Source organism: Nerophis lumbriciformis, linkage group LG33 (assembly GCF_033978685.3).
Source record: "Nerophis lumbriciformis linkage group LG33, RoL_Nlum_v2.1, whole genome shotgun sequence".
Taxonomy (NCBI): domain Eukaryota; kingdom Metazoa; phylum Chordata; class Actinopteri; order Syngnathiformes; family Syngnathidae; genus Nerophis; species Nerophis lumbriciformis.
Genome location: NC_084580.2, coordinates 12,639,949 through 12,656,283, shown reverse-complemented (window position 1 = coordinate 12,656,283; position 16,335 = coordinate 12,639,949). Strand labels below are relative to the sequence as shown.

At 39.1% G+C, this 16,335-nt stretch overlaps 1 protein-coding gene across 4 annotated transcripts in view; it reads left to right on the top strand.

Annotated features, from left to right (window-relative positions):
* dock8 (dedicator of cytokinesis 8) overlaps nucleotides 1–16,335 on the top strand; it is a 174,908-nt gene that overhangs the window by 53,166 nt on the left and 105,407 nt on the right. For all 4 annotated transcript variants that reach the window (XM_061928818.1, XM_061928817.1, XM_061928820.2 and 1 more), the window contains 7 exons: nucleotides 6,681–6,830; nucleotides 6,965–7,045; nucleotides 9,161–9,320; nucleotides 9,398–9,534; nucleotides 10,815–10,908; nucleotides 12,634–12,796; nucleotides 14,140–14,257. In XM_061928818.1, the coding sequence (XP_061784802.1) occupies nucleotides 6,681–6,830; nucleotides 6,965–7,045; nucleotides 9,161–9,320; nucleotides 9,398–9,534; nucleotides 10,815–10,908; nucleotides 12,634–12,796; nucleotides 14,140–14,257 (903 nt within the window). The remainder of the gene's footprint in view (nucleotides 1–6,680; nucleotides 6,831–6,964; nucleotides 7,046–9,160; nucleotides 9,321–9,397; nucleotides 9,535–10,814; nucleotides 10,909–12,633; nucleotides 12,797–14,139; nucleotides 14,258–16,335) is intronic.

The following is a 16,335-nucleotide window of genomic DNA, read 5'->3' as shown; positions in this document are numbered from 1 at the left end:
AAGATAGCTGGCAGCTGCAGTACACAATAGCACACAAGCTAAACATATGTCATAAGTTTCCTTAATTGAACAATACTGCAGTCTAAAAAACACATTTGTCAATACAAACAAGTATCAAATAATTATAGTTGCTTATGACTTACAGACACAAAGTCTCCAAGGCAGAAGCGAATAAGAAAGTATCCAGTAACAAACGTGTCCACATCTTTCAATTTAGTGCATCACGAGCTTGACCTAATTAATTATTGTGCCCACTATGTGTTGCCAAAAAAACTATTACCTCTCTACTTTATCTTAAAAGCAGCATACATATATTCAAGATGGTTATTGATGAACAGGTTAGTGTTTTTCATGCCTGATTTCACTTGATTTCTAATATTGCATACTAAAAAATAATAAAAGTACCGTATTTTTCGGAGTATAAGTCGCTCCGGAGTATAAGTCGCACCGGCCGAAAATGCATAATAAAAAAGGAAAAAAACATATATAAGTCGCACTGGAGTATAAGTCGCATTTTTTTGGGAAATTTATTTGATAAAACCCAACACCAAGAATAGACATTTGAAAGGCAATTTAAAATAAATAAAGAATAGTGAACAGCAGGCTGAATAAGTGTACGTTATATGACGCATAAATAACCAACTGAGAACGTGCCTGGTATGTTAACGTAACATAATATGGTAAGAGTCATTCAAATAACTATAACATATAGAACATGCTATACGTTTACCAAACGAATGAGCTAAATAATATTATTTGATATTTTACGGTAATGTGTTAATAATTTCACACAGAAGTCACTCCTGAGTATAAGTCGCACTCCCGGCCAAACTATGAAAAAAACTGCGACTTATAGTCCGAAAAATACGGTATGTATGATTTGTGCTGGTATTGTATCTGACCAATATCACTATCGGCCAATGCTCAAGGCTCCAATATTGGTATCGTATTGGAAGTGAAAAAGTAGAATTAGGACACTCAGAGTCGATAATATTGATGCACCAGCCTGGTCACCCGTCATGTTGTCTTAGCATTAGCATCAATGATAATGTTGCTGTTAAAGAATCATTTGATTTTTCTTGTACAAACATTTACTAAGATGTAGTGGTCTATAATACCAGTGGACCAGCCAGGACATCTCTCTATAGTGTGCCCTTGAGCCAAAATCCCTTATGTCTCCTGTAAAACCCTGAAATGGAGAACGTCTGTGCCGCAAACTAGCGTTCACAGGGATTATGGTCGTTCTTACAGTTGGAAGTGTCACATTATCACTTACTCAAAGTTACCTTTCCTAACTGGTAGTCAGTGACCCGCAGCCTTATGGAGGTTAATGCAATGTTCTGTAGAGCACAAAAGGTCCGCCGGGCACAGACTGTCTGCTAAAGAGCTGTGAAATGTGTTTTAGGACGCTTTGTTTTGCGTAACATTTGGCCCGTTAAGATTTCCCCTTTCCTGTCCCCTCACTAGTTTCCCCTTTTTCTACCTATGTTATATTTTCTGCTGCTTCTACGCTGCAAAAAGTCAGTGTTCAAAAACAAGAAAAAAAAATACAAGAATGAGGGGTATTTTATTTGAACTAAGCAAAATTATCTGCCAATAGAACAAGAAAATTTGGCTTGTCAAGACTTTCCAAAACAAGTAAAATTAGCTAACTTCAAAGAACCCAAAAATACCTTAAAATAAGAATATTCTCACTAATAACAAGTGCACTTTTCTTGGTAGAAAAAAATAATATGAGACCTTTTTGCTCAATATGTTGAAAAATATTCTTAAATAAAGTAAATGCTAGTGCCATTATCTTGACATAATGATATGCGCTCGGCATTACATTTCTTGAAACCAGCAAATTTATACTAAAAACTAATTTATTGTTCTTAATGGAAAGGCAACAAGGCAACCACTTGTTACTCTCGGGGTCTCCTAGCCGCTCAGGCAAATCATATTGTCTAAAAATGCATTTTTCCATCGATAACATGACATCATCGCGCCAAGTGCGTGCTCTTTCAGTCAATTAGTGCGGAAAAATACAGCCTGGCCCCCGGCCAAAAATTTTTTAATTGTAATTTTGAAGAATTTATCTGAATGTGTATGAACTATTTCTGTTCTAAATTGTTAGAAATGTCACATGTTAAATGTTTAAATATTAACTGTCAGTTTACTGTACTGTGCCAACTGTACTACTATATGAGTGTGTATTTTCTATTGTTTCATTGAAAATAAAACAGCAAAGTCCATTTGGCCGTCATCTGTTTTAATTATGAGACACAATTGTGTCAAAGTCATGATTTTTTTTTTTCATGCTTGAAATAAGAAATTATTACTTTAAAAAAGCAGTTTTATACTTGTGAGTGTTGATGACACAGCTTTGCAACAGTTGATATTCTAGTTTCAAGCATGTTTTACTCAATATAGGTCATAAAATCTCAGCAACAAGCTATAATATCTTACTGAGATAATTTAGGACCAAAACCCTTAATACAAGTAAAATACTCTAACATAAAATCTGCTTCGTGAGAAGAATTATATTATCAGACAGAAAATAAGCAAATATCACCCTTTTTTGAGATATTTAATCTTACTTAGATTTCAGTTTTTTGCAGTGTATGTTGTTTCCCTGCATCCCTTCTTCATCTTCTTCTTCTCTTGTTTGCCTCATGAGAATTCTCAGCCTCATGTTTGTTTTTCAGCTCACAGCAGTTTTGTTGTCGTTTGGCATCTGTGAAATCTGGAACAGATGTTTGTATAAATCCACATAATTCTCTCGTTATTAATCACGGTCAGGATAGGTGCACGCACAGGGTTTGACCCAAGCAGAGGCTTACTTGTGAATGAATGAATTGATGCACGCAGCACTGAGGTTTTGCGAGGGATGCTGACGTGTCCATGACATCATGCATATTAATCAAACTATGACATTTGTGAACGAGAGAGGCATGTTAGTAGAACAACCTCAGGGGTGTTCTACTGACTGGTGAGCTTGTTTGAAGACAGCTTCTCATGCAAATACAGTTCAATGCTGATACAGAGATGCAGAACAAAGAAGCTATGAAGATGCATGGAAAAATGCCACATAAGAATGCAAAATGTTGCAATTTGAACGCAAGTGTTTTTCATCGGGGACCTCCAAACATGCCACGGACCCGCTGTCCAACATATCACGTTGCAATTTAATCCCATATCTCTTTTGTAGTTAAAAGGCTGACTTCCACGAGTGAATACATTTGTAATTAAGCATGAGCTCAGAACAATAACCCTCTTGTTTTTAACGCCTTAGCAGCAGAAGACTGACGATAATACGGTGACCACACCCTCTTGTGAACTTTCACTCCTCAAAGGGAACACATCTGTCTCTCTTCCATTTGGCTTCCTGCAGGACGGACTATTATCAACATGAGGTTTCAATCTGAACCAACAGTGACAGAACCAAGCATGTCATCTGATTCACCGATGTTGTTTAGACATCTGGGACATTTTTGGCTAACCGCACAAGTCTGCTGTGGTGCAGCGTAGTCCATCCAGAGAATCACAAGGATCACATGACCCACACATATGGCTTTGTTCATAGCCTGAGGCCGAGGTGATAATATTTCAGTGGTTTGCATTGCAACCAGAGTCCATGGAATCACATCATTTCAAATACTTTCAAATATTTCCATTCATGCATACTTCTTCCTTGGAAATGGTTACAAGAAGGTCACTGTTTATTTTTCAATCTCATTGAAATGTTTAGAACAGTCCTTAAGATGTCGGCGTGGGCCAAAAATTGTATCTAATGTTATGATATTTTTCTTTTAAGCACACCTTATTATGGGAACCTATTAATGATAGGTAGTGTACATTTGGGATGTATTTATTAGAAGTCATGTTTTGTGGTTTTACATTTATAAATTTTTTTACTATTTAAACTAATGTCCAAAAATATTATATGTAATATATATATACATATATATTTATATTAGGGATGTCCGATAATATCGGCCTGACGATATTATCGGCCGATAAATGCGTTAAAATGTAATATCGGAAATTATCGGTATCGTTTTTTTTTTTATCGGTATCGATTTTTATTTTTATTTTTTTAAATCAACATAAAAAACACAAGATACACTTACAATTAGTGCACCAACCCAAAAAACTTCCCTCCGCCATTTAAACTCATTCACACTCATTCACACAAAAGGGTTGTTTCTTTCTGTTATTAATATTCTGGTTCCTACATTATATATCAATATATATCAATACAGTCTGCAAGGGATACAGTCCGTAAGCACACATGATTGTGCGTGCTGCTGGTCCACTAATAGTACTAACCTTTAACAGTTAATTTTACTAATTTTCATTAATTACTAGTTTCTATGTAACTTTTTTTATATTGTTTTACTTTCTTTTTTATTCAAGAAAATGTTTTTAATTTATTTATCTTATTTTATAATTAAAAAAAAAAGTACCGTATCTTCACCATACCTGGTTGTCCAAATTAGGCATAATAATGTGTTAATTCCACGACTGCATATATCGGTTGATATCGGTATCGGTTGATGTCGGTATCGATAATTAAAGAGTTGGACAATATCGGAATATCGGGTATCGGCAAAAAGCCATTATCGGACATCCCTAATTTATATACTGTATATGTGTGTGTGAACCCAGTGACTGCGTGGGTTCCCTCCGGGTACTCCGGCTTCCAGCTCCCACTTCCAAAGACATGCACCTGGGGATAGGTTGATTGGTAACACTAAATTGGCCCTAGTGTGTGAATGTGAGTGTGAATGTTTTTTTTTTCTTTCTTTCTTTAGTTTATTTTGAACATGAACACACTTACAGCATGATACATCACACAATTTCATATCATTTCACTTTACATCATGTCCGAAAAGGAGTAGGAAGAAGCAAAGCTTATTTAATCCTACCCCTTTCCCATTTCAAAGCGTTTACAAATATATACATTCATTTACTGATTTTTTTATAGTAAAATGACATCCGTGAATGAGTAAAACAACAGTTTTGTAATACATAATATATATATATATATATATATGTCACCTTATGTTGTATATTTTGTAAGTGAGATTTCCAGTTCATTTTATCATCTATTAATACTCCCAAAAATCTGGTTTCTTTTACCTTTTCAATGTCTACTCTGTCTATTTGTATTCTTTGTCTATTTGTATTTGTTGTCTGTCTATCTGTGTTGGCCCTGTGATGATGTGGCGACTTGTTCAGGGTGTACCCCACCTTCCGCCCGAATGCAGCTAAGATAGGCTCCAGCACCCCCCGCGACCCCGAACGGGACAAGCGGTAGAAAATAGATTTTTTTTTTTTTTTTTGTCCTGTCCAGCTTCTCAGGCAAATCATATAGTTGTTGTAGATGCCCATATCGGCTGTTCAGATTTACTTTACAAAAGAGAAGTGTAGGATACTTCTCTTGTTGCCTTATTTGTATTTGACTTTATTACCGTAAATGTATTTATATTATCATTTGGTGCAGCCGGGCCGGAGCAGGAGGGGATAGAAAGAGAAAAAAAGGAAGATAGAGTGGGGACAAGAGGGGGATTAGACAGAGAGCCAAAAACAACAACAGCAAACACAACAACAACATGGCAACATCAGCAAATACGATATGTACAAATATGATGGTAAAAGTGATAGCAAAGAAGCAGTTAGCGAAATACATTACATTGTTTTTGGAAATACACTACAAATGGAGCATTACAAATACCAATAGAAATAGCGCTATTGATAATGAAAAATACCAATAATTTACCTCTATTATCAACAATACAGTTGTTCAAATGCTGCAATACATATACGTAATGATAACTAGAGATACAAAATAATGCAGAAAAATGGAGGGGAAGAAAGAGAAGCAACTTATATTAACCTTGTAGATTGTTATAGTAACAATAGGTTAAGCTTTGTCAGTGTCAATGTGTTACCCAGTTTCCCCTAGGGCAACAACGTTAATATATGTTTGATGAAACGTGATTACGTGCACGAGTGTAAGTATGTACATGTACTTGTATATGTACAGAATGTGATATATGTATGTTTGTACAGTGAATGTATAGAAAATGGATTGATGGATGGTGTGTATACATACATACATACATATGTGTGTGTGTCTGTGTGTATTTTATATATACACACACATTAATATACACACACATATATATATATATATATATATATATATATATATATTACTAATTAATAATGTTTTTATTTATTATTCATTAGTATTACTATATATAAAAAAAATATTCGGATACGACGACTACTAAAACTCTAAAAATGTTTTTGTATTCTTAAAAATTGTAATCATATTCTGGCGAATCAGCTGTCACCTAACTGCCCACTTCTGACATCAGAAGTATTATTGGCAAACCGGATCCGATGCAGATTGTATATTTGGCAACATTTTAATTTAAGTTTAAAAAGGAAGTCCCATTGAACATCAGTTTAGGCTCTTCACAAGTGAAAAGCAAAACTGTACTTTCATAGGCAGAATAGGTGAAGCCCCATTACCGGCATTGTTAGCCACATCGTGTGAGAGTGCACATAAAAGGGTAAAATGTGTGTCTTTGTCTCACATGTGGACTGCAGATGGCGGGCAAAATTAACAAAAAGTTAATTCCTTAAAGTATCTTATTAGTGAGATGCTCTATCCTCTTTTTTTCCAGATATCAGAGAACTTCTACTGTGACCTAAACTCAGAGCAGTTTAAAAACCTCCTGAGATCACACACTCCTCATGTGGACCCCTCCTCGCTGGCCAGGTCGGCCATCTTCTCCATCACTTATCCTTCCCCAGACATTTATCTTGTCATCAAGGTAAAGTAGAATGGAATTTTGTTGGAACTTGCTTCAGCAGCAATTCTCTGTAGAGTACATGTTTAATGTATATTCACTTCAGCACTCAAGTAGTGGATGGAGTTGATGTAATTTACTTTCTGTCTTTGGTCCAGATTGAAAAAGTCCTCCAGCAAGGCGAAATCAGTGACTGTGCGGAGCCATACGTGACGATGAGAGACTGTGACTCTTCAAAGGTAATCCTGAAAATGAGTATATAAATGCTATACTGTATGCTGTTAGTGTGTACAGTGGCCCTGTGGTTAGAGTGTCCGCCCTGAGATCGGTAGGTCGTGAGTTCAATCCCCGGCCGAGTCATACCAAAGACTATAAAAATGGGACCCATTACCTCCCTGCTTGGCACTCAGCATCAAGGGTTGGAATTGGGGGTTAAATCACCAAATGATTCCCGGGCGCGGCCACCGCTGCTGCTCACTGCTCCCCTGTGGGGATGGGCCAAATGCAGAGGATAATTTCACCGCACCTAGTGTGTGTGTGACAATCATTGGCACTTTAACTTTATACTGACCAGCCTCAACAATATCAAACGTTTATCGTATGCACCGCTTTTTGTATGATTCGGTTTTCAATGAAAAGTTTGATCTGGTTTTCATATTCCGTCCTTGCCTTTGTATCAATCTGCGGCAAGTTAACAAGTAAAGAATCCCACGCGTTCGTAACTTAGTCTCAACTACAAAAAAAGTCACCATGGGGCAAAAGAAAGTTGTGAGAACCAGCACTTTGATAAAGAAGGTGAGAAACACTATTGAATTCAACAAAGAACAATACAAAGGTGGCTTTTGTGTGGTAGTATTCAGTTGGGGTGTAACGGAACGTGTATTTGCATTGAACCGTTTCGGTACGGGGGTTCCGGTTCGGTTCGGAGGTGTACCGAACGAGTTTCCACACGGACATATTAAGTAGCGTAACGCACGTTGTGTAAACATTGCACACTGAGGCACAACACACGGCATGCTAGCAGCAAACGGGCTACGTTAGACTGACCATACGTCCGCTTTTCACTGGACATGTCCTCTTTTGCGGAGCTGTCAGGGCGGAGTTTCTTAAATGCCTCAAATGTCCGGCATTTTGGGTTAGTGTTGTGTGTATTTTCAATGTACGTTCAGGGTTAAGAAGGGGTTAAAAACAAAACAAATTGTGCGTGCAGCAGCATTCGTGAGGGAGGGGCAGAGACAGAGAGAGCGAGAGAGTTATGATAAACGCGCATGCGTCGCCAGGCTCTGCTTTTTATCCATAGATTTATCAGATTTAATTTTTTATTATCTATATCAGGGGTGTCAAAAGTGTGCCCCGGAAGCCATTTGCGGCCCACGGCTAATGTTTTAAAGGCCCACGGCACATTCTAAAAATACTATTAAAATAAACAAAAACATAACAAAAGTGAATTAAAAAAGCTTAAAGGTTAAATGTAATTTAGAAAAAGTTGCAACGTTGACTAATAAAACAAAGCTGTTTTTTTTCTTTCAAACTGTCATTGCTCAAAACATAATATTGAATCAAAATCAATGTTATTATGAATTATTGACCTATCCAAGGTTCCGATTACTTCACATCAAATATTCCTCTAAGAAAAATATTTTTGGTGGAAGATTTTGCAAATTTTGTAAATAAATAACCCAAAAATGTATATTTTGTTGTTTTCTTACTGTACCGAAAATGAACCGAACCGTGACCTCTAAACCGAGGTACGTACCGAACCGAAATTTTTGTGTACCGTTACACCCCTAGTATTCAGTAATGGTAAAAATTATGTTAAATGTTCATTTATCCATTCCATTTCCCATCATTTATTTGTATTTCACCTTGTTTTGTGCATGTAAAACTACAAATACTCTTTAAAGAATGTGTTTCATGGTAATATTTGTTTGTGTCTGGAATGGATTACAGTGTTCCCTGGCCCCTTTGCCCTTCATATACTACAGTCTCAGTGCATCACAGTTTTAAAGTACCTTTTTTTATCATTGTGTACAATGGAAAGTACAATTATTGTGGGTTAAGTACACTTCTTATGAGAAACATTAATATGGTTCATAAGATTTGGTCCTCATTGCATCTTTTGGAACAGATTATTAACAGAAACTGAGGTGCCATTGTATTTATATTGGACTGAACTGCATCGTACTGAGAGCTTTTCTTGCTATTTGTATTTATTGTTATTTTACTTCAACCACAAAAGAGGATGTCGTATCAGTACGATGCAGTGCGGTCCACAGTAAAGGCAAATAAGTGCAGTGTATGATGGGAATTTTGGGAACGCAATCTTTGAAGAATTCCAATTTCTGGTTCTCCAGAACAAGGACAAGCTGGAGAAACTGCGAGGCCAGGCGGAAGCCTTCTGCCAGAGGCTAGGCCGCTACCGCATGCCCTTCGCCTGGGCAACTGTAAACATCATGGAGGTCATCTCCACAGCCGCCATTGACCGCGATGTCACCGATTCTGAAAGCATAAAAGGTATGCACTTTGATAAAAGAAAAGACTCCCTTCTGCTTTGCTTTGTCACATGACCTACACTTGCTGGTTTTCTTCAGGTAAATCCAGCAGCATGGACCGTAAAGCCCAGTTGCCACGGAGGAACTCGGAACGCTTCAACACATTCGACGAGCAGCTATGTAACATTTCTGCCTTCAAACCGGCCACCATTACCATCAGCACCATCTTTAAACAGGTTGGACTTTAAACACAGCTTTGGTCACGCTTAGGATGAATACTTTCAACTAAAATCTACCACATGCTTTCCATCAGTCACATTGCTACATCACACTCAGACATGACATGATATCAGTACTTGGAGTGGCGCCACTTTTAAAAACAATTCAAGCTATTTAACCTTGTGTGGTGCCATGTTTTCTTGTTGTTGCTGGATAGAAGTATTACAAAAAACTTGAATACTCCCACTGACACACACTAAAATCTTCTAGAAAGTGGAAGTGGAGGCTATTATAGCTCCAAAGGGGGAATCACTATATTTTTGTCTACATGGTGAATGTGTGTACATATAAAAGCAAAAATATTTGTTGTATAACCTTGAATGAATGAATGAAATGAAATAAGTTTATTTCGGTCATATAATCAACCATCATCCATTTTGTATGACCAGTTTAACAGTTCAGATTATACATATTTAACAATCATACACATTTACACACCAAAAGAAAAGAAAAGAAAAAGAATGATCGAAAAAGGAATAGGCTGAAGCCAAAGCTTATATTTGCCTATCCTATACATTCACTGAAAATTAGATTGCCTGGAACATCCACGTTAAAAAAAAATCAATGGGATGAAAGTAATTGTTACTATATTTTATAATTTTCAATTATTTCACCTTTCAAGGTTTTCTTAAACTTTAACAAAGAACTACATGTCTTCAGCTCATCACTGAGCTTGTTCCACCATTTAACTCCTAACACTGAAATACATTTAGGCATGAAAATTGTAGTTTTAACTGATGCTCAGTTGAATCACATCTTTTGACAATAATATTCTGTCACATCAAATCGGAAAATGCCCTGTGGGGTACATTGTTGTTTCCTATGACCATACATCTACAGTATGGGTAAACGCTAACAGGAATCATCTATGATGTCACAAATTGCCTGATACTTAACATAACAAGCATGGCAAATCGTTTACAATGTTTTCCAATAATGCATTACACATTTGATTGCTTTATTTTTTTATTTTTTTTTTTATTTTGATTTGTATTTACTGTTTTAATTGGTTTTACCCTTTAAAATAGTTTTTAATCATATTTATTTTTATATTGTTTTTATATTTATTTTTTATTTTTTTGTTTTTATTCAGTCATTGGTGGAGCTAAGGATAATATTTGAATATTGTTTTTAATATTGTTGTGCAGCACTTTAGAAACATTTTTGTTGTTTAAATGTGCTATATAAATAAAGTGGATTGGATTGTATTTAACTCCTTATTTTGTTTAATTTTTAGGAAGGAGATCGTTTGAGTGACGAGGACTTGCTCAAATTCCTGTCTGAGATTAAGAAAACGTCCACTCCACAGAGACGAATCAAGACTATATCAGGTGCCCTCTTGTCACATTTATATTACCAAATAGGCCTTTCAAGATTCAAGATTCAAGATTGTTTATTGTCATATGCACAGTTAAACAGACAGTTTGCCGTACAATGGAAATCTTACTTTGCTAGTCCACCCTTCAACAAGTCACACGGTACTTTGCTAAAAAATAAAAATAAAAATGTATATACAAGGCACAGTAAGTAACATAACATTATTGCACATTCTGATTGACAGTCAACAGTATAAATATGGAGGTGACATTTGGTCACAGCAGCAGTTAAAGTGTCTTTAGTGATCAAAGGTGAAAAGTGTCTACAGTGATGGTTCACAGTTCGGGGGTGGTCATGGTAGCTGTCTTTTGTTCAAAAAGACAAAAGTTAGCATTCACAAGCCTGATGGCCTGTGGGTAGAAACTGTTTGTCAGTCTCGTAGTCCTGGATTTCAGGCTCCTGTATCGTCTGCCTGATGGTAGGAGGCTGAAGAGACTGTGCTGGGGGTGTGTACTGTCCTTTATGATGTTGTGTGCTCTCCTGGTGGCCCTGGTAGAGTACATGTCCTGTAGAAAGGGAAAGGCTGCTCCTGATATGTACTGAGCAGTTTTAATCACTCGCTGGAGTTCCTTCCTGTCCTTAGCAGTGCAGTTTCCATTCCAGACCGTGATTGAGCTGGTAAGGACACTCTCAACCGTACTTCTATAGAAGTCCTATAATAGCGTATTGGAAGTGTGTTGGCCAGAGTTTAGGTGGAATTAGACAAAAAAGTACTTTTAGTAATCCCCACTGGGAACTTGCCATGTAGCTTTAACAATAATGATCTGAATAATACATGATGCCAGATATCACATACAACAATGTTACATTAGGGAGTGGGACATGAGGACACAAACGCTAGCATAGCTATGTGAGCAACACTGCTGACATTAACTCACAATTTAACAGCAAAATCATGCCCCGTTGGCCTAATGCTAGCATATTAGCTGAAGAAGAAAACAAATCTAACTTACTTGATTGGCAGAGCTCCAGGTTTTATTTTAAGAAGTGACCATTTAAGTACCTCTTCAGTCCAAAGTGGAGTAATCAAGTCTATAGCATATCTTCTATGTTCATACTTGCCAACCTTGAGACCTCCGACGAATTCGGGTGAGGTGGTTGGGGCGGGGGGTGGTGTATATTGTAGCGTCCCGGAAGAGTTAGTGCTGCAAGGGGTTCTGGGTATTTGTTCTGTTGTGTTTATGTTGTGTTACGGTGCGGATGTTCTCCCAAAATGTGTTTGTCATTCTTATTTGGTGTGGGTTCACAGTGTGGCGCATATTTGTAACAGTGTTAAAGTTGTTTATACGGCCACCCTCAGTGTGATTTGTATGGCTGTTGACCAAGTATGGATTGCATTCACTTGTGTGTGTAAAAGCCGCATGTATTATGTGACTGGGCCGGCACGCTGTTAGTATGTAGGAAAAGCGGACGTGACGACATGTTGTAGAGGACGCTAAAGGCACGCCCCCAATATTGTTGTCCGGGTGGAAATCGGGAGAAATTGGGGAGAACGGTCGCCTAAGGAGATTTTCGGGAGGGGCACTGAAATTCGGGAGTCTCCCGGGAAAATCGGGAGGGTTGGCAAGTATGTCTATGTTTGGTGCTCATGAACATACAGTATATTACAGTTAGAACTAGAAAGTGAATTGGGTACATGTATATAATCGGGTACCTTTAAACATGTTTCATGTCTTCAGGTTCCATAAAGCTGGACATGTCTCCGCTCCATGACTTACCTCAGGCCTGTTTGTCCACTGAGCTCATCCCACTCATACCTGTAGCTGAGAAGAACATCCGCCACGTCAAAGAAGTGCTAGAGTTCCCCTCCAGTGAGGTTTATGTCCCCCATACCATATACAGGTGAGCCGCAGCTACACTTATGAACACTTTAACAAAAAAAAGAAGTGTGGTATCTGGAGTGTTCTTGTGAAACACTTCCAAATTGGCTTTAGGAAATACAAACATGGTGTTGGAAGAAAACAAATAGCCTGAGGTGAAAACAGGCTTGCCCAAACAGAAACCATTTATTCTTACGACAAGCCGCAGGCAACAAGACGAGTCATACTGTGTACTTATTGCTCAAGAGCATGGCCGTAACTACCATTTAAGACACCGGGGTCATGTCCTCTGTATTTTTTAAGTGACAAAAAGAGGATGATATGACTGACTGCAAATATACTTTGTGTAGGACATCATGTGCGCTGTACATCACCATGCGGTAGATCATCCTCTCTCAATATACAATCTTTAGTCATGCCCAGCCCGCTACAAGACCAGACAGCTTAGCGCAATTAAGTCTATTTTTACCTTGAACATTGTCCGATCCGAAATGTGATGTCAACATAACATTAAAGTACACTGACATCACTAATGTTGTTTTCACCTGAATGAAATTGATGTGAAACGCTGTTGTCAGGTGTCTCCGCGCCCTAAACGCAGAACACGCGCTGTGTGTAGGGCTTGGCTGTCCGTGGGGGGCCCCGTTTTGGGTGAAGAAGCGCATGTCAAATGTAAATTATTAAATGACAAGGCACTTAATATGAGATGTTACCACAAACGTATTCCTGACTACATTATGCTCTGTTACTGATTAGAATATGAAGACACATTTCTTTTTAAACTTATGTTTAATTATGTTAAAAATGTTGAATACGCTAAATTTCAGCATAGTAATTAAAAAAGTGGTTTGTTCATAGTGTTGCTCAAGGTAATATTATTCATCTGGTGCTGGGATACCCATGATTTTAGCTTTCTAAAGCTCCTCTTGTACCACCAATATTTGACCTCGGTATTTGTCAAATCCTGGTTACGGCCCTGCTCAAGAGTGTTCGCTTCATTGATCTTTTTAGGGAATTTCTTGCACCAACCACAACATTAGGGACATTTTTACAGTAAAATAAGGTCAATTTCAACAATTCCACCTTTACAGAAATATTCATGCTTAGTATTGAATTACACCTTCAGTAAATTAGAAAGGTATCAATGTAATTATGTTTATTTATATAGTTGCTGCTGTGTAGAACTGTACTGCATAATATTGAGAGCTATTTCTAATATTTTGCCTACAGGGTAAATAAAAGTTAAATAGGTAAAATAAAGTGTTGCCAAGTCTTCACCTTATTCACACAATGATGGTGCCATCTAGTGTTGTAAGCAGAAATTACATGTACATTTTCTCACCCCCAACTCTTTTTCATCTACAGGAACCTTCTGTATATTTACCCTCAGAGGCTGAACTTTGTCAACAGGCTGACGTCGGCACGGAACATCACCATCAAAATGCAGTTCATGAGCGGGGAAGACCCCAGCAGCGCTCTTCCTGTGAGTACTGCAGCTACATTAGATGGATAGATAGATAGATAGATAGTTAGTACTTTATTGATTCCTTCAGGAGAGTTCCCTCAGGAAAATTAAAATTCCAGCAGCAGTGTACAGAATTGAATACCGGTATTAGAAATGATAATAAAACATCATAATAAAATGCATAATTTATGTTACTTTTCCCTATAGTGTAGTTCAAAACTTATAAATACCACTGAATTAAAAAGGAAATTATACAAGGATTAAACAAGAAAAACATTGTTGTACAGTACAGTGCCTCGCAGAAGTATTCACCCCCCCCCTTGAACTTTTCTATATTTTGTCACATTACAACCACAAACATAAATAGATTTTATTGTAATTTAATATAAAAGACCAACACAAGGTATTATGCAATTGTGAAGTTAAAAGAAAATTATATCATATTAATTTTTTTACAAAGAATTAAGGGAAAAGGGTATTGTCTGTTGTTATCATCACGGCTGTGTATATTCCACCGGACGCCAAAGTAAACACAGCGCTCTCTCTTCTGCTGAACACCGTCAACGAACAGCAGCGGGCCCACCCCGACGGTGTTCATATCATAGCAGGGGATTTTAATAAGGCCAATCTGAAGACTGTACTCCCTAAGTTCTATCAGCACGTGAAGTGTTCTACAAGGGGAAAGAACACCCTGGACCACGTGTATACCAACATAAAGCACGCGTACAGAGCTACACCCCTCCCCCAGCTTGGACAGTCAGACCATCTTTCCCTCCTGCTCTCTCCTACCTACACCCCCATCAGACGCCAGGCCAGGCCTATCACAAAGACTGTTATGACCTGGCCTGACGATGCACTCCCCAAACTTCAGGACTGCTTCCAACACACAGACTGGGACCTCTTCCAACAACAAGAGCTGGAGACAGCCACAGGAACGGTGCTGGACTACATAAAGTTCTGCATCGGGAATGTGACTGTGGAAAAAACCATCCGGGTTTACCCCAACAAGAAACCCTGGATGGCGAACCCTGGCGAACAGGTCCACAGAGGACGCCATCGCTGTTGCTCTCCACTCTGCTCTGAACCACCTGGAGCAGCAGCAGAGCTACGTCCGGATGCTCTCTGTGGACTATAGCTCTGCCTTCAATACAATAATCCCGGACAGACTCTGCAATAAACTGGACACTCTTGGCCTCCCCCCTCTCACAAACGCCTGGATAAGGGACTTCCTAACGGACCGACCCCAGAATGTGAGACTTGGTCCGCACCTCTCATCCTCCCGCACGCTGAGCATCGGCTCCCCACAGGGCTGTGTGCTGAGCCCCCTCCTCTACTGCCTTTACACCCATGACTGCAGTCCGGCCCACAGTGACAACCTTACCGTCAAGTTCGCCGACGATACCACAGTGGTCGGGCTCATCTCCAGGGGTGACGAGGCTGCCTACAGAGAGGAGGTCCTGAAGCTGACGGCCTGGTCTTCGGAGAACAACCTCGCTCTCAACACCAGCAAGACCAGAGAGATCATCGTCGACTTCAGGAGGAGCAGCACCGACCCTGCCCCCCTCTACATCAACGGCGAGCGTGTAGAGAGGATCCACACCTTCAGGTACCTTGGAGTCCACATCTCTAATGACTTCTCCTGGACAGTCAACACCACATCAATCATCAAGAAGGCTCAGCAGCGGCTACACTTCCTTAGAGTCCTCGGGAAGTACAACCTGAAGCCTGACCTGCTGCTGACCTTCTACCGCTCGTCCATCGAGAGCCTGCTGACCTACTGTATTACGGTATGGTACGGCAGCTGCACTGCAGCAGACAAGGAGAGGCTGCAAAGAGTGGTCAAGACGGCTCAGAAGATCATCGGCCGCCCTCTCCCCTCTCTGACGGACATCTACACCTCCCGCTGCCTCAACAGAGCCAGTGCCATCATCAAGGACAGCACCCACCCTGGCTCTGACCTGTTCCACCTGCTGCCCTCTGGGAAGCGCTACAGGTGCATTAAAACCAAAACAAACAGGCTAAAGAACAGCTTCTTCCCCAGGGCCATAACCATCCTGAACGGACTGCCCCATTGTCCCTCATAACTGCCTTCTCTT